Source organism: Oncorhynchus clarkii, chromosome 27 (assembly GCF_045791955.1).
Source record: "Oncorhynchus clarkii lewisi isolate Uvic-CL-2024 chromosome 27, UVic_Ocla_1.0, whole genome shotgun sequence".
Lineage (NCBI taxonomy): Eukaryota > Metazoa > Chordata > Actinopteri > Salmoniformes > Salmonidae > Oncorhynchus > Oncorhynchus clarkii.
The window spans coordinates 18,521,699-18,545,495 of record NC_092173.1 but is presented as its reverse complement, the minus strand read 5'-3'; the positions used below and the strand labels follow the sequence as shown (position 1 = coordinate 18,545,495).

The 23,797-nt window shown below is 44.8% G+C and overlaps 2 protein-coding genes across 4 annotated transcripts in view; one reads left to right on the top strand and one right to left on the bottom strand.

Moving 5' to 3' along the window:
* Positions 1 to 3,851, top strand: part of LOC139385444 (septin-4-like) — a 29,834-nt gene extending 25,983 nt beyond the window's left edge. The window contains exon 12 of one of the 2 annotated variants that reach the window (XM_071130497.1): positions 1,525 to 3,851. In XM_071130497.1, the coding sequence (XP_070986598.1) occupies positions 1,525 to 1,593 (69 nt within the window). In that variant the 3' untranslated portion in view covers positions 1,594 to 3,851. The remainder of the gene's footprint in view (positions 1 to 1,524) is intronic. The other variant, XM_071130495.1, reaches the window with a different exon arrangement.
* Positions 3,852 to 3,974: 123 nt separating this feature from the next.
* LOC139385443 (max-binding protein MNT-like) overlaps positions 3,975 to 23,797 on the bottom strand; it is a 29,430-nt gene continuing 9,607 nt past the window's right edge. For both annotated transcript variants that reach the window (XM_071130492.1, XM_071130491.1), the window contains 2 exons: positions 9,818 to 10,010; positions 3,975 to 7,131 (listed from right to left, as the gene is read on the bottom strand). In XM_071130492.1, the coding sequence (XP_070986593.1) occupies positions 6,314 to 7,131; positions 9,818 to 10,010 (1,011 nt within the window). In that variant the 3' untranslated portion in view covers positions 3,975 to 6,313. The remainder of the gene's footprint in view (positions 7,132 to 9,817; positions 10,011 to 23,797) is intronic.

Genomic DNA, 23,797 nt, shown 5'->3' with positions numbered 1-23,797 from the left:
AAAATAAAGTTAAGCTTGTGCATCTCAAGCTAGGTCCCCCCTGAATGGCATGAGCCATTAAAAACATAATACATTATTTTCTGCTATTTCCTCATTTTTGGTATGTAACCCTTCCCATTATTAAAACGTTGGAAACACAAAACTGTCACCTTAATTTCATCCTATTTTGATATGTTTGTGGGATTGGGGGGATGCTATGAAGGGCAAATAATAGTATTTCTGCAAGTGCCATATCTTTCACACTTATACTTCATATCACAGTATTGAATTATTAGGCTCTGTGTGTAGCAATTACAGACATTTATGTGTATACCTGACTGAACACACACACAGTCACCAGCCTCAGTCACATGGTCTCCAGACAGAGTAGAATGGGGTGGCAAATTGTATCAATCAGTTGTCCTCTGCTGGCTTGTTAGTCATTGGATATGGTCATTGGTACAGTGATGTAGAAGTAATGGTCATGTTCCAGGCCACCTTCAGCCTGTCTTTCACTCATTAGACACCAACTGTATACATGACTGAACACACACGCATCCGTCATCATCATCAGGTCACATGGTCTAAAGTCAGAATAGACTGGGGTGGGCCTCCCGGGTGGCGCAGTGGTTAAGGGCGCTGTACTGCAGCGCCAGCTGTGCCATCAGAGTCCTGGGTTCGCGCCCAGGCTCTGTCGTAACCGGCCGCGACCGGGAGGTCCGTGGGGCGACGCACAATTGGCCTAGCGTCGCCCGGGTTAGGGGTGTCCTTGTCTCATCGCGCACCAGCGACTCCTGTGGCGGGCTGGGCGCAGTGTACGCTAGCCAAGGTGCACGGTGTTTCCTCCGGCGCATTGGTGCGGCTGGCTTCCGGGTTGGATGTGCGCTGTGTTAAAGAAGCAGCGGCTTGGTTGGTTGTGTATCGGAGGACGCATGACTTTCAACCTTCGTCTCTCCCGAGCCCGTACGGGAGTTGTAGCGATGAGACAAGATAGTAGCTACTACAACAATTGGATACTACGAAATTGGGGAGAAAAAGGGGTAAAATTCAAAAAAAAAAAATAATAATAGATATAAATAGACTGGGGTGGCAAATGGTATCGATCGGTTGTCTGTCAGCACTGCTGGCTTAGTTGTGATTTGGATAGGGCTTGGTTATTGGTGCAGTCATGTGGAAGTAGTGGTTGCGTTCCAGGCCACCTACATTGCAGTCATGAAATGTAGGCGATCACTACTTCCGCATGTGTAGTGTTCTGAGACAATCAGATCTGATCTCTGCAAATGCAGAAGTAGTGTTTAGCATTATAGGAATCCATCAATATGACTTAATAATCTGATAGTCTGGTGAGAGTAGACTGGTATGGGGAATCCTATTTATCTGTTGTCACATAGCTGGCTTTGTTGTGATTGGATAGCGCAAGGTTATTGGTATGAGAGTTCCTAAAGCCTGTGAGCATCTCCCCAGTCCCTACTTGTGTTTTTTTGTGTTTTGCTTCATGTCCCAGGTGTTTGACTGACAGCGGCCTCTTGTCTCTTTTCTCCACAGTTGCGGCGAATGCAAGAGATGCTCACAAAGATCCAGGAACAAATGCACACGCAGAAGGAGGCCTATTAACCCAGGCTACTACTAGAACCCCTGCCCCTCTGTAAATGCAGGCCCCCTCTTTCCACTACTAGTACCACTCTACTCTAGTCCACAAACATTGTCAACTCCAGCTCATCCAACCCCAACAGCCACCACTCCTCATTTAGTCAATAACCCTCACTATCAGAGACTGATCCACGACCAGGCATGAGGTATTCACAGACAGGAGGTGGCGTGGAGAGAATTTGCCTTCTCTTCCAACAACATGGAAGTCCTGTGTCTCCACACCTGTTGTGGAAACTCTAACAGTAACAACGGGCACTCCTTTCGAGTGCCATTGCTGGAGCACAACACCGGGCCGGATAGTACCGACCTAACCACCTGCTTGTCCTTAAAGGGTTACGGCCTGCCTGCCCTCTTTCCACTCATAGTTTACCTGTGGTCTTCTCAAGATAGCAATGAACTGGAAGGCAAAAAGTTAACACTTCAATGTTCATTGATGTTTCTCCTTAGTGAACTCTAACCCTGACATTGGTTAAGGGGTAGACTGTAGGGAATGTGTTGTCCTGTCCCTCTGCTAGGTGTTTGAAAGTCTATCTCATAACAAATGTAGTTGTGTGGTCTTAACCACCCTAGACAAGGTCTGTTGGGAAGGAGGTTGGCCTGCCCAAAATTTTTTTTTTGTCATGCACAATTTTTTCCCAAGAGCATTTTTGTTAAAGGTCAATACTATAGATGGTCATACAGATAAAATGTGTTACTTTTTTTTACTACAATGTTACATTTGTAAATGTTTTTGTTACGGGGTTGCATCTATCACTTGTTATTGCTTTTTTTTGCATTGCTACACAGAATAGCGTGGAATGAATAATTTTTTCACCATTTTTATTTTTAATTTCAACATATGTTACTGAAGTACTGTTGGGTGTTTTTTTGACATGTTAATAGGGCTAACTAATGTCCTTCACTCTCCCAATTCCAGCATGCTCAACCATGGGTTGTTCATTCTTGTATTTTACTTAAAAAGGAAACCCACTACTTACAGTTCTGATATCTGTAATGATAGTTTGAGAGTTTGCTGTAATATTGTTGACTTGCAGGTTCGTCCTCAGGTCGTAGTAAAACATTTTGCAGCGAAAATGAGTTCTTAGACTGGGATACAATCCGAGTATAGACGTTGCGACTTTTAAAGGCAATTTCAGATTAAGCTGACATACGTGATGGGATCTCTGCAAACGCAGAGAACATTGCCTTTTAAAAGCCTCAGTGCAAAACCTGCAATCTGACTAAATCCTGGCTCAAATGGACAAGTTCCAGCATTAACTCCCCATTTTAATATTTTTTTTCACTGAACATGACCCAAGAGGAGAAAATAGAAGCCTTGAGCTAACTGTGCCAGCCAAGAGATGCTGGCCTGGGGACCAAGCAGACAGGACAAGGCCCTTATTCTGCCAGAGGTCAGGGGGCTAGAGAATGACAGGGTCACTTCAGTAAGGTTGTTTGTGGGTATAGTGTCTGTTATAGAGGTGCCTGATGTAGCAGGCCTTCATTCATGGGTGATATTTTTCTTGATTATGTTTGTGGACAGTAAGTATGCACCCTCTATTTTGAAGTACATTAAGTAGATATGTATGAGTGGATGATTTTATTATAGTATATATATTATGCACTCAACACAAGATAAATTATAATTACTTATCATTTAGGTGTTTCCTCCCAAGAATTTTGACTTAACACTTTTCTTTCATGAAGAAGATGAATAGTTGTGCATGTGTATTTATTTTCCTCAGGTGTAAATGTCAGTTCATTCACAAGGAACAAGTCATGAGACAAAAATATACATTTGTTTGGATTATTAGTACGAGTACCAGAAATTGATTTGAAATAATCAGAATAAAATATTTTTATTTCACATTCTCTTTGTAAGCAACATTGTTCTATTGACCTGTTCTATTCTGATCCATCAAACGCTTAGAGATTCACCTACAGACCCAGTCCAAAATCACACTAGAACAAAGGCAGAAAATAAGAATGTTGTCATACTACTTTTTCTGAATACATTTATAATAAATTACTTTGGCCAGGATTCAATCTGAGCGCAGATTGGCAACGCTCCAATAAAACGCATTTTCCCATTGAGCCAACATATGCAGCGGTTACCGTGAATGTGGGCTCCGAAAAAGTGCATTGTGGACAAAGCTCGCTCGGATTGAATCCAGCACTTTATAAAGTCATTGAGGAAGAGAAAGGATGCAATGAATTGTAATACAATAAAGGAAGTAACATCTGGTCTCTCTTCATTCTAGCCATTTTCTACTACTCCTACTTTGTATTGCGATAGAGTGTTGCTAAGCGAGCCTACACACACCCTAAAAATGTAGATCAAATAAATTGACCAAAGCAAGAAGTTATAAATGTAATAATATTTATTAGGTATCTTAAGCATTTTCCACTTATGCATTTAAATGATTTCTCTTTTTACATAATGGACAATTAAATCTAAACGCAGTCCAAAATGTACAGGCAATATAGAACTTCCACTTTCTCCATAGGGAAAACAAACTTTGTGGAAAGGGCTCTGAAAGCTCTCCCGCAGTATACAGTACTGTACATGGTCTCAGAAAACAGCTGGCATAAAAATCTACATATGAACCAAAATCACCAATCTACATGCAAAAACAGGCAAATCTTTAAAATACACTAAAACCATTATTGAATGTGTACATACATACATACTGTTCCATTCCACACAAAGATTGATCAAATATATATTTTTAAATGTTACGACTACCATGTCCATTCTTCCTCCCAAAGACAGACACAAAACCATTCAGATTAAGTGAAGAGGAACACAGTCACGTGCTGTCTTTGCGAGTGCTATGTACAGTTGTAAACCAGTTTTGCTTTAATTGGGGTTATTAAGTAGCATATCAAAGTGCTAGAAGTTAAAAGTTGAATCTCAGCTACACAGGTCGTGTAATAGTGCAGTGGACGGCCAACACGAGAATCTAGATAAGAATTGATATACCAGATAATTCATATAGTTGGTGGAAAAAGAGGATAAAATGGCGTAGGTGACTGCCTGACCATGCCGTTTAACCTCAAACTGCCACATTCACTTCAATGGTCTACCGTGACTGCCGAAGGCCTTAGTTAAACAAGATCACTGCTGCAACACAAACAAGATATGCCTCACTATATAGCTACTTTATTACACATACATAGATACTCCAGGAACAATTTACAGTGATTGTGCCTGCTATGGCTCCTGCCATATATATATATATAAATTGTGGTAATATGTAGCCACTTGAGTATTGTAGTTTTACTCCTGTGCTAAACTGAGTGGTTGTTCAGTTTTGTGAAAAGTCCTCACAGATATACTTACATCACCTGCTTCAGATGTGCATGGTGGAACTGGTAATGCCAGCATTTGGGTTTGATTCCTGCTTGGGCCACACACACATTATATGTTATTACAAACTAGTACACTCAATGACCATTTTACATGCCGTTGTGGTTTACCACCAGCAGGGGAAGCCTGTGGAACATGCAGTAATACGACAGCGCTGCAGTGGGAGAAGAACGGCCAGGCCGTGTTTTAGGTTTCACTTCACAGCCATGTGCCTGGGTAGTGGGAAGGGGAGGTCCCAGCAATTATGTCCTCAATGTGCTCCTTTATGGCGCTTAGTTGCTAGCGCGAGCGCACACACACACACACACACACACACTGATCCCATGCTGACGCTGACGTGCCAACACCTACCAATCACACAGCCAGAGAGCAAGTCTCTCTGACCCCGATTCAGCGGTCTGAAATTGGATGCTTTGCCTTCTGGTCACATCAAGGCCCGTATCCACAAAGTGTCTCAGAGTAGGAGTGCTTATCTAGTATCAGTTTAGACTAAAATCATAATGAATGAGATTATACAGGCAGATCCTAGATCAGCACAACTATTCAGGTGATTTGTGAATACAGGCCCTGGCCTCTGGTAGACTTCAGTTAAATCTAAAACCTTGGTGCTTTCATAATAGCAAATAGTGGCACCACCACAGTCATTAGCAGTGTGGTTTGTAAATACTCTTGGCTGTGGAATACGTGACCCTGTACCAGAAATATAAAAACCGGTCCTGAATGAAAATATGCAGGTCTGACTGCCTTGGACATTGGATGTCTCGCACTATTAGCTACTGTAGATATGAACACAAAGGAGGGCCAGACAGAGAATGTCTCCATGTGATTCTCTCCACTGCATCCTATACAATATCACACTCTATCAACATTACCATCCTGGACATCATACTCAGCCCAACAACAACATAGGCTGTCTTTCACCTCTCACAACCATTATAAAGATATATTTTAAAAAATTGTACATTTTTATAGTTTCTTTTTGGAATGTTCTGAGTTACTTCTTATTGACAGCTGTAATGCATCAGGTTAGTTAATAATGCAGTTTGAGAATCATCAGTGAATATGAGGATTTGCGTCCAGTATGAAGGCTTTTACATTTGTTTGTCAGTACAGTAGTCCTGGTGCCTGCCTCACTCTGGGCCTGCTTCAGTCGCCCTGGGCTCGGAGTCTGGGCTGGTTCCTGTCCGGCTGGTCTGCTCTGAGGCCGATGGTCTCCAGATCTGGAGGTCTGTCTCCGACTTCAGCCTGACTCTGGCCACCTCAGGGTGGGTGTGGCCTGTTCATGTAGCTTGGTTCTCAGGCTAGCTTCAGGATGGCTCTGGCCTGGTTCAGAGATCAGGCTAGCTTCAGAGTGCTAACGGGGAATGAAGGCAAGGTCACCATAGTTACAGGGTTCAGCAGCTGTTGGTGATGTGTCACCACCTGGGCACCAACTGCCGTCTGCTTTCCCATGATGGTGGTTGTGCTCTGGCTGGGGGCAGTACCATTGACCTGGGCGAGAGTATGGGTGATGTGGCCCACCATGGCTGGCTGGGTGACAGCCACGGACTGGGGGTAGATGGTGGGTAGATGGTGCTGGCCCAGGTGGGTAACAGGGTGGATGGAGATGTCTCCGATGGGCTGGTGGTGGTGCCCTGGGGCCAGCTGCATGGGGGCTGAGGAGGGGGGAGCTAGATGGGTGATGTGCTTGGCTCCTCCAGATGAAGCCTGGATGACGTGGTTGACGGCCTGGATGACAGAGGCGTGGGAAGCCGAGGCGTGGGCAATGACTGTGGGCTGGAGGCTGGGGGCCTTTACCATGTGAGTATGAGCGTGGGCAGTCACCATGTGTGTGTGAGCCGGGAAGAGGGTGCTAGGGGAGGTTACGATGTGTGTGTGAGGCGATAAGAGTGCCTGGATAGGGGTGGTGGTGGTGATGTTGGATGCTGGGGTGGAGAATGTAGCTGAGACAGCCAGGGGTGACAGCGGGTGGGGGTACGTTTGGGCCTTGTGTTGGCTGGAGATGTGTTGGGTGAGGATGGAGGTGGTGGGGGTTATGGGAGTGGTGGTCACAGTCTTGTACAACTCGGGTTGCATGGCTTGTTGAGGCACGGTGGGTAAGGCTGCCGGAACATTCTCCTCATCCATGTCGTCATCCATGATGTCTTCACCCTCTGTGTGACAGACAGAAAGAACACATGAACTTTACACTTGATAACGTCACAGATATGACCGCTTTGTACATTCTTAAAACACTGTGTAGGAACTAGTGTCGTTTGGTCTTTCTATAAATAGTGTGCAATTGAGATCAACATTTCAAAATGGTTTGAAACAAAAATAACAAGGATTTTCATGAAGTTCTACATGTGTACTTAGGAATGAAAGTGAATATGTGCAAATTGGCCCATAACTCCACCTATACAACAACCTAGGTTTAGGACTATACAACCTTTAAAACAGGGTTTATACAGACACCGGCAAGTCAAATTCAAGGACTTTCAGGGACTTTTTACAAGTAATTCATTGCAATTGTCAAGAACCTCAAATGGTATACAATTTATAATGATTATAATTATAAGGTCCAATATAGAACTATATAGCTATGATCCCCCTTATATCTTAAACCAGTTAAATGTGATCTACATAATCCCCAAAGGTAATTATTTATCAGGAGGGCCATAAACAATAACTAGTAATGCTGCATACTCCAAGAAAGGTTCAAATCTCACCTTTCTGGTCATTTATAAAAACAATTGCTGGAGGTATAATCACTTTTGAAGAAGTTTAAGTACAAATATGAAAACTCAGCAAAAAAAGATAAACTCCGTTGACAGTGAGAGGATTTATTTTCAGCAAACTTATATTTACACATTTTGTATGAACATAAGATTCAACAGACAAACTGAACAAGTTCCACAGACATGTGACTAACAGAAATGGAATAATGTGTCCCTGAACAAAGGGGGGGGGGGGGGGTCAAAATCAAAAGTAACAGTCAGTATCTGGTGGCCACCAGCTGCATTAAGTGCTGCAGCACATTTGCCAGTTCTTGCTGTGAGATGTTACCCCACTCTTCCACCAAGTCACCTGCAAGTTCCCGGAAATTTCTGGGGGGAATGGCCCTAGTCCTCACCCTCCGATCCAACGGGTCCCAGACGTGCTCACATGGGATTGAGATCCGGTCTCTTCACTGGCCATGGCAGAACACTGACATTCCTGTCTTGCAGGAAATCAGCCATACAGCTCATTCTGTGCGTGGTGGCATTGTCATGCTGGAGGGTCATGTCAGGATGAGCCTGCAGGAAGGGTACCATATGAGGGAGGAGGATGTCTTCCCTGTAACGCATAGCGTTGAGATTGCCTGCAATGACAAGCTCAGTCCGATGACGCTGTGACGCACTGCCCCAGACCATGACGGACCCTCCACCTCGATCCCGCTTCAAGTGTAACGCTCATTCCTTTGATGATAAACACGAATCCGACCATCAGATAAAACCGCACCTTGTCAGTGAAGAGCACTGAGCACTGGTCCAGCGATGGTGGGTTTGTGCCCATAGGCGATGTTGTTGCTGGTGATGTCTGGTGAGGACCTGCCTTTACAACAGGCCTACAAGCCCTCAGTCCAGCCTCTCAGCCTATTGCGGACAGTCTGAGCACTGATGGAGGGATTGTGCGTTCCTGGTGTAACTCGGTCAGTTGTTGTTGCCATCCTATACCTATCCCGCAGGTGTGATGTTCGGCTGTACCGATCCTGTACAGGTGTTGTTACACGTGGTCTGCCACTGCGAGGACGATCAGCTGTGCGTCCTGTCTCCCTGTAGCACCGTCTTAGGCATCTCACAGTACGGACATTGCAATTTATTGCCCTGGCCACATCTGCAGTCCTCATGCCTCCTTGCAGCATGCCTAAGGCACATTCACGCAGATGAGCAGGGACCCTGGGAATCTTTCTTTTGGTGTCTATCAGAGTCAGTAGAAAGGCCTCTTTAGCGTCCTAAGTTTTCATAACCGTGACCTTAATTACCTACCGTCTGTAAGCTGTTAGTGTCTTAACGACCGTTCCATAGGTGCATGTTCATTAATTGTTTATGGTTCATTGAACAAGCATGGGAAACAGTGTTTAAACCCTTTACAATGAAGATCTGTGAAGTTATTTGGATTTTCACAAATTATCTTTGAAAGACAGGGTCCTTAAAAAGGGACTTTTTTTAGTTGTTGCTGGGTTTATTTCCTATTTCAACAAAACAAATGTTTGAATAAGGCTTGAAATGACTTATGCTTTCTACAAATAGTCGTTTTTATAATTAGAATATACTAACTATAAGATTTCACCTTAACTGTAAAATACATATTTTCTAACGGTCTCAAGCAAAATGTCTGCCCCCATCGCTGTGAACTTCACAGAGCTCTAGTTTGGCTTCCTGAACTCTCATCTCATATTAAAATCGTGTCCATATATGACAAAAATTGTTTGAAATCTATTTGTTTAAAATTATTTTTGATTACTGGCTCTAAATCGATCTCGGATCGCTACTGCGACAAACCCCCTCTCTCCTGCTGCACTATGATGTAAGGATTCCAGGCATATGTGTTGTTAGTGGCTGAGATGTAGGGTTCAGCAAGGAGTTTCTGGACAGTCGGAAGAGCAAATTAAATACTAGGGACATCCCAGCTTCAAGTGGTGTCAGAATTCACATCCTGCTTCACACAGGCAAAAGAGACCTACTCCTGTGTCGGTGAGAATCAGGGTTCTCGTTCAATGCAAACATTTTTGATCGGTGTGTCCATAGATCTATTTATAAGCAAAACGGTTTTCTTAATTAATTTGATAGCTTGGTTAAATCGATTGATTGAGCGTACCTGAGGCAGTAGAGGTAGAAGCCTGGTCGTCTTCTGGTTGAACCGTCTGTCTGAGAACACGGTCTATCTCCATGACATTCATCCATTGGCTCAGCTCGTTCTTCAGCTCAGCCAATCGCTGCTGAGTAGCGATTTTCTCCCGCGCCAGTCTCTCCATCTCATGCTCATACTCCTTCTCCTTGCGCTTCAACGTCTGTAAGACACAGAGGGAGAGAGAAAAGTGCTCAGTACAGTTTGAACACACCCATTTATAAATGGGGCAATCAAATATATTTCAGAGAGAGCCTGCATTCTGCAATTTGACTATAATAAAACTTTGAACTGAAGTTTCACACAAGTTCTTCAGTAGAACCAGTAATAGGCCGTCATTGTAAATAAGATTTTGTTCTTAACGGACTTGCCTAGTTTAAAAAATTTAAATATATTGGCTGGATTCTATCTCAGGTGTCATTGGTCCTCAATGTGTACATTGAGTTTGCCTAGTCATAATTAAAATCATACCTACCAATGTCATAAACCTCCCCATTTGCGTTAATGTAAAGTAAAAGCTGCTATCCAGACCGGTGTTGTTTTAGCAACAGCCGCGGAACTACATGCCCTTAGTGTATTCGTTATGCTGGTCACTTCCTTATCTGTGACAGTACGTCACACAACCAACAATAACACCAACACCATTTCCTGACCCCATGGTCTCTACTTCATCTGTCAATGTTGAGACAGCGACAGGGCTACACACACACACACACACACACACACACTGACCAAGAGATCCTTCTCTCTCCCTGTACAGAAACATGTCAAATGTTACATTACTGTCAAAACGACACCACGGCCACATCCTGAGTGTTTACAACAGCCGATAGATAATGTTTCTTCAGAAGGTCATTGCTGCCTCTACTTCACTTCCACGGTAGGCTGAGCAGGATTCCAGAGGAGCAAAGGACAATCCCCTCTGGGAACACTAACTAGTACTCTCGGAGTGTAGTACTACTGTTGGACGCAAGCATCAACATCCTCTTAGAGACTGCTTGGGTATGCCTCCTTATGTGGGTCCCTTCCATTATCCTCTTTGCTCACCTTGCTAGTCCCCACAAAATGTTCTTTCTAAACCACATGGACACTCATTTACTACTCTGGAAGCATTAATCAAGACCATTTCATAGGACTGACAGCAGTCTAAAATAAAGTGTTGGGAGAGCCATTTCCATGTCTGTTGCTTCCTTTGACTGGACGAGCAGAAGCAACAGACATTAACCTACACCATGACCGGGCAGGCAGCATGACTGTGTGAAAGGAAGAACAGACAGAGAGACCTGGATAGAGGGAAGGAGTACAGAAAGAGGGAGGTGCTGGGCAGTGGCTCTCTGACCCAGTTTATCTTTTCCTGGTCAGCTGACAAAGGCCTGACAAAACAGGCTGTAGTGGGCGGGGCGGGTCTGTACGGAGGGAGAGCAGCCGGGACAGAGAGATTATACTGTCAGGCTGCCTGGGAGACAGAAAACAACTAGGAAGAAGTCTGCCAGGACAGGAAACCTTTACATTGACTTTATGAGAGACAAAGACATTGAGTTTCATTCCCCCTCCTCCAGTGGGTATTGCCCAATCGACTAGGTTCAGAAGACCATGGAATCACGACTAGCCAATCGGGACGAAACTAAGAAGACTAGAATCACGACAAGGCTAACAAGGCTGGACTCATCTGACTCAGAGCCATTAAGCTGTGTGCTCACAGACCTGGACTTCCTGTATCTGTGTATAATGTAGCTGTGTGTGAGAGACTAGGTACACATACATTTGTACAATTGCTTTTCAGTATGGAAGTATAAACAGATGTAAGGCCAATTGCGGGTCTTCAACCAGGATCAGATAAGATGCTCTGCTGTGCTGTCACTCACACAAACTCAGGCCCCTCACACTGAAACACAACCCAAACCCTATGACCTGTCTAAATCTACGTGTGAACTGCTCCTTACCTTGGAAGGCAGAAAGGAGATATGTGTGTGTGTGTAATATATAATGAGATGAGACTGTTGTGCAGACTAAAGCTAAAGAAGACCAGATCTTTCATTCGGTCTTGATTTAAATGTTAGGGTAGAGTGAAAACGATTAAGACAGCCAGTCTGGTGTTGTTATAGGCTCTATCAGTTCAACAGAAGGAGTACTGCTGCAGACTCCCCTGACTGGCTGGTGGTGAGTCACCTATGGTCCTAGACAGACCCCAGCCGGTCTGGGTGGTCTTCACCACCAACATAACTGTATGAATAATGACAGCACTCTGCTCCAATCAGACCGCCCCTCTCATTTTGTTGTCACGGCAACAGCTGAAAACCGCCATTGTTTCCATGGCAACATGTCAGGTGATAAGCAGCACATTGTCCCAGTGCGTCAGTTGTACAGTGGTAGAATATTAAAAAGGCATCAGAAACATACATCAGCGACCAAATAAACAATGCTATAACAAAGTTAAAAAATAACGGTTGTAGAACGCAGTCATAAAGCCCATGCTGTAACACGGAGACAGTCATATGTGAATGCGAGTGTGGGGGCATGTCTTTTGCAAGCATGCTCATGAACACACGGTGGAATTCTGGGCCTAGTGCTATGACTCATACAGACAGAGAGACAGTGAGCACCCGTGAGAAAGATGCTGTATGTACTACTCACTGCTCTACAAACACCAACGCCCACTATGGCCCCACCCCTGTCACTACACGATCTAGTAGCTAGCTGCTTCTAGCCAATACACCTCCATCTGCTTGCTATACTAGCTGTAGTTGCCATTCGTATGCACTTGGCTGTTCAATACTGTCCTTGGAGAAAGTCAAAACACTCTGCAAGGCAAGATGTACCACTACCACCACCACCTATAACCGTAGTCGACACAAGCAAGGATATCTGCCCCAGCCCCCATTCAAGAACAGAGAACACACAGCAACAGCTAGGGTGAGACAAGCTAAGAACAGTGTACCTGAAACAGGCCAAGAACAGCAGATGGATACTACAGAACACAGGACAAGAAACCAGAGAAAGCATGGACGCACCTCTTCAGCATCAGCCTGTACTGATCCACCTACTACTACAGCGCATTCGGAAAGTATTCAGACCACTTAGACTTTTTACACATTTTGTTAAGTTACAGCCTTATTCTAAAATGGATCAAATAGATGTTTTCCCGCTCAATCTACACACAATACACCATAAAGAAAAAGCAACAAAAACTGGATTAGACATTTTTGCAAGTGTATAAAAAAAATAAAAAACTGAAATATCACATTTACATAAGTATTCAGACCCTTTACTCAGTACTCTATTGAAGCACCGTTGGCAGTGATTACAGCCTAGAGTCTATTTCGATATGACACTACAAGCTTGGCACACCTTCATTTGGGGAGTTTCTCCCATTCTTCTCTGCAGATCCTCTCAAGCTCTGTCAGGTTGGATGGGAAGCGTTGCTGCACAGCTATTGTCAGGTCTTCCCAGAGATGTTTGATCGGGTTCAAGTCCAGGCTCTGGCTGGGCCAGACATTGAGACGTGTCCTGAAGTCATTCCTGTGCTGTCTTGGCTGTGTGCTTAGGGTCGTTGTCCTGTTGGAAGGTGAACCGTCGCCCAGTCGGGTCCTGAGCGCTCTGGAGCAGATTTTCATCAAGTATCTCTGTACTTTGCTCCGTTCATCTTTCCCCTCGATGCGGACTAGTCTCCCAGTCCCTACCACTGAAAAACATTGGTATTGGCCAGGTGATGAGCGGTGCCTGGTTTCCTCCAGACATGGTATTTGGTATTCAGGCCAAAAAGTTAAATCAGACAAGAGCATCTTGTCTCTGGAAAACTCCAAGCGGGCTGTCATGTGCCTTTTACGTCTGACCTGATTGGTGGAGTGCTGCAGAGATAGTTGTCATTCTGGAAGGTTCTCCCATCTCCACATAGGAATTCTGGAGCTCATTCAGAGAGACCATCAGGTTCTTGTTCACCAACCTTACCAAGGCCCTTCTCCCCCGATTGCTCAGTTTGACCGGGGGGGGGGGGCAGCTCTAGGAAGAGTCTTGGTAAACTTCTTCCATTTAAGAATAATGGAGGCCAGTGTGTTCTTGGGGACCTTCAATGCTGCAGAATTTTTTTGGTACCTTTCAACAGGACAATGACCCAACACACCTCCAGGCTGTGTAAGGGCTATTTGACCGAGAAAGCTCATATGACCTGGCCTCCATAATCAACCAAACTCAAACCAACTGAGATGGTTTGGGATGAGTTGGGCCGCAGACTGAAGGAAAAGCAGCCAATAAGTACTCAGCATGTGGAAGACTTGCTTGGGCCAAGAAACACGAGCAAAGGACATTAGACCGGTGGAAATCTGTCCTTTGGTATGAGGAGTCCAAATTTGAGATTTTTGGTTCCAACCGCCGTGTCTTTGAGACACAGAGTAGGTGAATGGATGATCTCTGCATGTGTGTTTCCCACCGTGAAGCATGGAGGAGGAGGTATGATGGTGTGTGGTTGCTTTGCTGGTGACTGTTGGAAACACATTCCAGGTGAAGCTGGTTGAGACAATGCCAAGCGTATGAAACGCTATCATCAAGCCAGAGGGTGGCAACTTTGAAAAATCTCAAATATATTGTTACTTGTTTGTTTAACCCATTTTTGGTCACTACATGATTCCATATGTGTTATTTCATAGTTGTAGAACAATGTAGAAAATAGTCAAAACAAAGAAAAACCCTGGAATGAGTAGGTGTCCAAACGTTTAACTGGTACTGTATGTGTGTGAGAGAGAAGGGGTCTGAATACTTTCCGAAAGCACTAAGTCCCTACCATCCTTAGAAACACTGAAAAAGAGCTCTGCAGCTACGACAAGGCAGTCCACACTACGACGAGGGAAGAGGGGGAGAAAGGGAGATGAGGTTACAATTAGCTTTTGTTTCATTCGCACGTGACAAACATGACTCCCTCCCTTCCCCCCGCCCTTCCTTCGAGGAGTAGTGGGGCCTCGTTTAGATCTGTTTTTGTGAAAGAAAGTAGAGCAGGTTTCACTGTGCCGTGTGTGTGTGTGTGTGTGTGTGTGTGTGTATAAACACAGCTCAGGCGGCATGACATGCAATGCGGGAGCTGAGCACATGGCCCCGCAGAGAGAGGAGACCGAGGGGGAGGGAGAGTAGCGGGGGAGGAGGGAGCAGCCAGGCTGTACTCACTGAATCACTTTTGCAGAACAGCGGAGACAGATTGCGCTAGGCTAGCCTAAGCTAGATAGCGTGAGCAGCAGGCAGCCAACCACATTGCAGACAAACTACTCCTTCAGTGCACGGCGCTTGGTAATTAGCCTGGGGGACAACGGTCTTTTCACTAGCGTTTGTTGTGATCATCAGTAACCGTAAACCTGTGTGTTGTCTTCTCTCTAGTTGGAATAGAAAACTTCAAGTTGCTCTAGGCAAAAACAACAAAGGAGTCGCTTTTTAGTGGAAAATACCTACTTTAGGGTGTGTGTGCGCAAGCGCTGTGTGCGTGCATCTGTGTTCAAACTGGGTGGTAAGTGGCCTAATTTAAAAGTGCTTGCCATGTAATGAGTTATACAGTCGTAGTGTTCCAGACCTTGCTGCAGTGTTGTCAGTCACTATGAGGAAGAGTTGCTGAGGACGAAAGGCCACTATCAAAATTCGTATCAATCTTTGACTGGCACTGTACTTTTCTAGAATGAGAGCACCATGAACAATACAAACATTGCAGACAGCAACTGTGCCCTCTTCTCACCTCCTCAGCAGTTGGCAGGGGATGGAGTGGTAATTACCGGCTGTGTGGAACTGAACACTTACCGGCTGTGTGAAACACACTTCTCTAACATCCGTTATATGCAACCTGTGAGTCAAAATGTACTTTATACAGACAGAGCTGGAGGAAATGACAAAACATGTAAGATTGCTGTGACAGCTTGGGTAAAGGAACAGTACCTTTTCGTAAAACTGAAAAGAGCAGAACAATTCTGTTGCTCTTGAAAATTGATGGCTCAGACCTGACCAAGATGTGGTTTCAACACTGCAATAACAATGCTTCAAACAGAAGATACTGAATGCTCAGTCCCAAATGGCCCTCTATTCCCTATATAGTGCACTAATAGAATATGCCATTTAGAATACGCTTTTATCCAAAGTGACTTAGTCATGTGTGCATACATTTTCGTATGGGTGACCCCAGGGGGAAATCGAACCCGCGACCCTTGGCATTGCAAGCACCTTGCTACCAACTGAGCCACAAAGGACTACCAGGGAATACTTTTGACCAGGTCCCATAGTAGCTCTGGTCAAAAGTAGTGTACTATATAGGGAATAAGGTGTCATTTGGGACACACACCCAAGTCTGCCTTGAGTACCTGCCTACATTACCTCAACAAGTAGCCTCATTGGAGTCTAAATCAACACCAACAAAGAATTTCCAAAGTGCCCCGAGTTCATTCCCAGGCTCCTCCAGGTCCTAGTAAATAGCATTAATGTTCAGCCAGGGTTAATTCCCCTCTGTGTTAAACCACTTACAGATGGAATAGGAGCTGACCAAGGAACAAATAAACACACAAACCCCAATGAGGACAGACCAGTGGAAGTAATAGTTCACTATTCCAGCTTGGGATCTGGTGCTGCTTTAAAAGGACATGTCTTTCAGAATCAGAAATGACCAACTAGGTGACCCACTTCAGTATTATAGAGACTTCTTTTGATGACGTAAATCCTTACAAATAAAACACTAACACTTCAAATCCTGTGATTTCCTCTAAATAGAACAGTTATTTCTCCTTTAGACTGAATGAATTAGAAAAATGTCAACTGAAATCATTGAGTCAAAGAATTGGATTTTAACTAGGTTAAAATCTCTGACTGTGACGAACTCAAAACATGAGCTACTCTTAAAAACATATTTGCTAAATCAATTACTTTGTATTACATTTATGATATATGATTTGTAGCAGACATGAGCAGCTTCCCCACCACATGGAAAAGCACACTTGCCCTCCAACACACAGCTATTCTGCATCCCAAACAGGTTCCGTCAGAGTCGTTCTGCCGCCAGTGAAATCTAATAGGCTGGTTAAAACGAGCCTGGTGTTTACGCGTGTCCCCTCCCTCCCTTTTCACCCTCCCTCTCTCCCTTCAGTTAGTGGCTAAGCCTCCTCTCTAGCACTGAGCTGTGGCTGTAGCTGTGGGCGGGGCGAAGAGGGGGGCCCATCACGGGGTGACATCATATAGCTCTGGCTAGCCATGTGCTCTCTGCTCATGTGGCCCTGTGAGCAGAGTGAGGCAGGATGGAGGGAGGGATGAAAGAAGAGGGAGGAGCCCCAGTGCTGAGCACGTTAGCGTTTAAGAGTCCCAGCCATGGCGCAGCAGAGAGTACAAAGCCGCTCTCTCTCCCTCTCTCTCACACACACACACACACACACACACACACAACAGCAGCAATGAGGTCAGATAGAGAAACACATCCCACGTTAGACAGTCGTAAAATCTAAAAATATAGCGTAACACATAGGACAACAAACTACTGTAGGATAAAGTATTGAGAAAAACATCAAACTGTGAAGCATACGGAAGTAATGCTTGCAAGCAGCAGAATCTTTGAAACATTACACACCAGTGTTGGTTTAGATACCACAAGAATCCCACTAACACGTGATGCAGGCAGGCAGCGTTATATTCAAGTTCCTCGTTCGGTTTGGTCTTGCTAGCTTACTCACTCTCAGTCACTTCTATGAAAGGAGGAAGAAATTAAACAGAAGTGTGACTTGACTTCTCAGCAGAGTGGCTGTTGGCGAGAAGTAGCCTCACAGTGACACTAACCTCAGTGCAAAACAAGAGACATGCTCTGATAAGACACCCGGCCTGAAGATAAGAGTCTGTATTCATAAAGTGTATCCTAGTAGGAGTGCTGATCCAGGATCAAGTCCCTTCTGACCAAAATAAGTCATTCATTATGATCCAAAAGGCTAAACTGATCCTAGATCAGCACTCCTACCCAGGAGGCCATGTTGTTCAACAAAGGTGACAGACACACAGGGCTGCCAGCATCACTGCCCAAAGATGAATCAAATGAAAAGTAATCCTTTGCCCAAATCCTCTTATTCAACCTCTCTGGTCTGGTCCTCATTGGTCACGTTAGCAGACTATACTGCCGCTATGCTGCCCCTAGCCTAAATAACAAAAAAGGTTGAAGAGAGGGGATCAGGAAGGAGCATGCGGGGAGAGAGGTGCGTGCAGTCGGGAATCGTGTCTGTCCTGCACCGTACTGTCCATGTCTGAACGACAGCGATCACACGCTGCACTTTTAAACACCCCTCCATCTCCTTTTCTTCTCACCCCTCCCTCGCTCTCCCCCAACCCACCACTATTGGAGCTCAACCAATAACAATTAGGGAAGAGAACTGCGTGACTCAGCACGACTTCTACAACTCAACTGTTACCAAGAAGAGAGGCCCGCAATAGGTTAGTGTGTGTACTCAGCTCGTCTATCAGGAAACCCTGGTCTCAGTCTGACGTCCATAGATATGAGTACTGAGAAGGAGCCACTTACAGTAAACTGATGAATAAAGGGAAGACCAGAGAATGTGGGTGTGTTGTAGCACTGGAAACATGAAGCAACTACACACGTTTTGGCCTGTGTCACATACTTATAACTTCAAAAGTAATTCAAGTAATTCAAACATTTTAACCAGTATTTCGGTCCAGCAGACATGCAATATTTAAGCTGGAAATAAACTCAATCTCCCCCATCCAAAAAAACAAAATTCTGACTTCCCTCTTCACTAAATAAGCTCAAGCTAAATTCCTACGGCTAAAAATGGAGACTGCCCTGCAGTGCAAATACATCACGAGTGGAAAATGTCTGTAGTTGTTTGTTTCCTGGCCGGTACATGTGCTTTAAATACACCCTAAATCCAGCTTGGCTGTCGAGAAAGGGTGGGGGTGCTGGGTCAGTCTGCTAGTCGAGCACGACACACTAGAGAGGGAGGCAGGGGGAGGAGGGAGATTGGGTGACATGAGTTCTGTGGACCCACACTGCCCTAGTTTCCCGCGCTCCTAACCCTGCCTCCCAGGGAGTAAAACCCCACTGCTGTCACACACAGGATCAGATTCTCACCAGCAGAGGATAGGGGGGTGTGTGTGTGTGTGTGTGTACAGTACCAGTCAAAAGTTTGGACACACCTACTCATATGGTTTTTCTTTATTTTTACTATATTCTAAAATTGTAGAATAATAGTGAAGACATCAAAAGTATGAAAATCACACATATGGAATCATGTAGTAACCAAAAAAAGAAAGTGTTAAATACAAATAAACTCAAAAAAAAAAAAAGAAAAACATCCTCTGTCAACTGCATTTAATTTAACGTGTAAATATTTGTATGAACATAAGATTCAACAATGGAAACAAACTGAACAAGTTCCACAGACAAGTTCCGCCCTGTGCAACTGGATCCTGGACTTCAAGGGTAGGAAACAACATCTCCACCCCACTGGTGGAGAAGGGTGCCTTCTCAGCCCTCTCCTGTACTCTCTGTTCACCCATGACCGCATTGGCCATGCATGCCTCAAACTCAATTATCAAGTTAGCAGACGATGCTAGTGGTAGGCTTGATTACCAACAACGACGAGAAGGCCTCCAGGGAGGAGATGAGGGCCCTCGTAGTGTGGTGTCAGGAAAATAACCTCACACTCAACATCAACAAAACAAAGGAGATGATAGTGGACTTCAGGAAACAGCAAAGGGAGCACCCCCCTATCCACATCGATGGGACAGTAGTGGAGAAGGTGGAAAGTTAAGTTTCTCGGCGTACACATCACGGACAACCTGAAATGGTCCTCCACACCGACAGCGTGGTGAAGGCGGCGCAACAGAGCCTCAACAACCTCAGGAGGCTAAAGAAATGTGGCTTAACACTTAAAACCCTCAAACTTTTACAGATGCACAATCGAGAGCATCCTGTCAGGCTGTATCACCGCCTGGTACCGCAAATGTTCCGCCCACAACCGTAAGGCTCTCCAGAGGGTAGTGAGGTCTGCACAACGCATCACCGGGGGCAAACTACCTGCCCTCCAGGACACCTACAGCACCTGATGTCACAGGAAGGCCAAAAAGATGATCAAGGACAACAACCACCCGAGCCACTGCATGTTCACCACCCTATCATCTAGAAGGCAAGGTCAGTACAGGTGCATCAAAGATGGGACCGAGAGGCTGAAGCTGTTTTTCAATCTCAAGGCCATCAGACTGGTAAACAGCCATCACTAACATTGAGTGGCTGCTACTCATCTCATATGTATATACTGTACTCTATACCACCTACTGCATCTTGCCTACGCCGCACAGCCATCGCTCATCCATATATACATATTAATTCCTTTACACTTGTGTGTATAAGGTAGTTGTGGAATATTACTGCACGGTCAGAACTAGAAGCACAAGCATTTCGCTACACTCACATTAACATCTGCTAACCGCGTGTATGTGACCAATAAAATTGATCGATTTGAGACATATGACTAAGAGAAATGGAATAATGTGTCCCTGAACAAATGAGGGGGGGGAATAAAAATCAAAAGTAACAGTCAGTATCTGGTGTGGCCACCAGCTGCATTAATTACCGCAGTGCATCTCCTCCTCATGGACTGCAGCACATTTGCCAGTTATTGCTGTGAGATGTTACCCCACTCTTCCACCAAGGCAACTGCAAGTTCCCAGACATTACTGGGGAGAATGGCCCTAACCCTCACCCTCCGATCCAACAGGTCCCAGACGTGCTCAATGGGATTGAGATCTGGGCTCTTCACTGGCCATGGCAGAACACTGACATTCCTGTCTTGCAGGAAATCACACACAGAACGAGCAGTATGGCTGGTGGCATTGTCATGCTGGAGGGTCATGTCAGGATGAACCTGCAGGAAGGATACCACATGAGGGAGGAGGATGTCTTCCCTGTAATGCACAGCGTTGAGATTGCCTGCAATGACAACAAGCTCAGTACGATGATGCTGTGACACACCGCCCCAGACCATAACGGATCCTCCACCTCGATCCCGCTCCAGAGTACAGGCCTCGGTGTAACGCTTGTTCCTTGGACGATAAAACGCGTATCCGACCATCACCCCTGGTGAGACAAAAACGCGACTCGTCAAAGAGCACTTTTTGCCAGTCCTGTCTGGTCCAGCGACGGTGGGTTTGTGCCCATAGGCGACGTTGTTGATGGTGATGTCTGGTGAGGACCTGCCTTTACAACAGGCCTACAAGCCCTCAGTCCAGCCTCTCTCAGCCTACTGCGGACAGTCTGAGCACTGATGGAAGGATTGTGCTTTCCTGGTGTAACTCGGGCAGTTGTTGTTGCCATCCTGTACCGGCCCCGCAGGTGTGATGTTCAGATGTACCGATCCTGTGCAGGTGTTGTTACACGTGGTCTGCCACTGTGAGGATGATCAGCTGTCCACCCGGTCTCCCTGTAGTGCTGTCTTAGGCGTCTCACAGTTCGGACATTGCAATTTATTGCCCTGGCCACATCTGCAGTACTCATGCCTCCTTGCAGCATGCCTAAGGCACATTCATGCAGATGAGCAGGGACCCTGGGCATCTTTCTTTTTGTGTTTTTCAGAGTCAGTAGAAAGGCCTCTTTAGTGTCCTATGTTTTCATAACTGTGACCTTCATTGTCTGCCATCTAAGCTGTTAGTGTCTTAACGACCGTTCCACAGGTGCATGTTCATTAATGAAGCATGTGAAACCATGTTTAAACCCTTTACAATGAAGATCTGTGAAGTTATTTGGATTTTTATGAATTATCTTTGAAAGACGGAGTCCTGAAAAAAAGGACATTTCTTTTTTTGCTGAGTTCATATATATATATATTCAATGTAGACACCCTTTACCTTGATGAAAGCTTTGCACACTCTTGGCATTCTCTCAACCAGCTTCATGAGGTAGTCATCTGGAATGCATTTAAATTAAAACAGGTGTGCCTTGTTAATTTGTGGAATTTCTATGCTTCTTAATGCATTTGAGCCAATCAAGGTAGGGGTGGTATACAGAAGATGGTATTTTACCAAATAGGGCCAAGTCCATATTATGGCAGGAACAACTCAAATAAGCAAAGACAAACGACAGTCCACCATTACTTTAAGACATGAAGGTCAGTCAGTGCGGAAAATTAAGAACTTTGAAAGTTTCTTCAAGTGCAGTCGCAAAACCCATCAAGCGCTTTCCACAACAGGAAAGGAAGACCCAGAGTTACCTCTGCTGCAGAGGATAAGTTCATTAGAGTTAACAAATTCAGATTGTAGCATTTACTTGTGCTGCAGAGTTCAAGTAACAGACACATTTCAACATCAACTGTTCAGAGGAGACTGCATGAATCAGGCCTTCAATGTCAAATTGCTCCAAAGAAACCACTACTAAAGGACACTAATGATAAGAAGAGACTTGCTTGGGCCAAGAAACACGAGCAAAGGACATTAGACCGGTGGAAATCTGTCCTTTGGTCTGACGAGTACAAATTAGATTTTTCGGTTCCAACCGCCGTGTCTTTGTGAGACGCGGAGCAGGTGAATGGATGATCTCCTGCACGTATGGTTCCCACCATGAAGCATGAGGTCGTGGTGTGATGGTGCTTTGCTGGTGACCCTGTCTGATTGATTTAGAATTCAAGGCACACTTAACCAGCATGGCTATCACAGCGGTCTGCAGCGATACACCATGTCATCTGGTTTGCACTTAGTGGGACTACCATTTGTTTTTTAACAGGACAATGACTCATTACACCTCCAGGCTGTGTAAGGGCTATTTGACCAAGAAGGATAGTGATGGAGTGCTGCATCAGATGACCTGGACTCCACCATCACCAGACCTCAACCCAAATTAGATGCTTTGGGATGAGTTTGACCACAGAGTGAAAGAAAAGCAGCCAACAAGTGCTCAGCATGTGGGAAATCCTTCAAGACGGTTGGAAAAGCATTCCAGGTGAAGCTGGTTGAGAGAATGCCAAGCATGTGCAAAGCTGTCATCAAGGCAAAGCCTGGCTGCTTTGAAGAATCTAAAATATATTTTGATTTGTATAACACTTTTTTGGTTATTTCATAGTTTTGATGTCTTCACTATTATTCTACAATGTAGAAACTATTACAAATAAAGAAAACCCTTGAATGAGTAGGTGTGTCCAAATTTCTGACTGGTACTGCATATATTTTGAACAAGCACACACACAGCGAACATAGCAACAGGAACTCCATCACATCACTCCAGAGTTAAATTAGGTTTGTTCAAGACCTTTGTACACCAGTCCCCTGCTCGCACATAGCTTTCGATATGCTACCTGCCTGTATCACACATCATTGAACCACTTACAGCCATTCATTTTCAACCACAAAAGTCTATTAAAAAGGTTTTAATCACGTAAAAATAATCTAAATAAAAAGCGTATATAAAATATTAGCTTAAATACTTTTTCAAAGGGGTTTTAATGAACTCTTGGTACATTTTGGAGACTCTGGTCTGTCTATACCCCAGGCAGAAGTGCATATCCAAAAAGTTTAGCCTTCTGCTAGAGACTAGAAACTCCCTTTCCTCCCCAGTCCTCACCTGGACTAACCTGACCAGACCTGATGACATTGCCAAGAACACCAAGGAGCTAAGGATATACAAAGCAGCTCCAATAGCCTACTGGCACTAAAACAAATAAGAATTGTTATCATCTTAATTAATCTGAAATGAATTGCCGTTTATACCAATTTTGTCCCAGGCAGTTTTCCCACACAAGCCGCCACCTGTAGGAGTGGTGGATCAGGCATACAGTAGTTCACACACAATCAGCAGGAGACAAAGGGCTAGGCAATCTTCACTTGACAATGAAGAAGCAACAGAAAAGTTCAATGCTCAGATGGTTCCTAGCAACACCACCAGACAGTGAACCAAGGGTCAGCAACAGGGACAAAACTGTCCCGGTTGGCAGGGGGGGGATTAGTTAGTGTAAA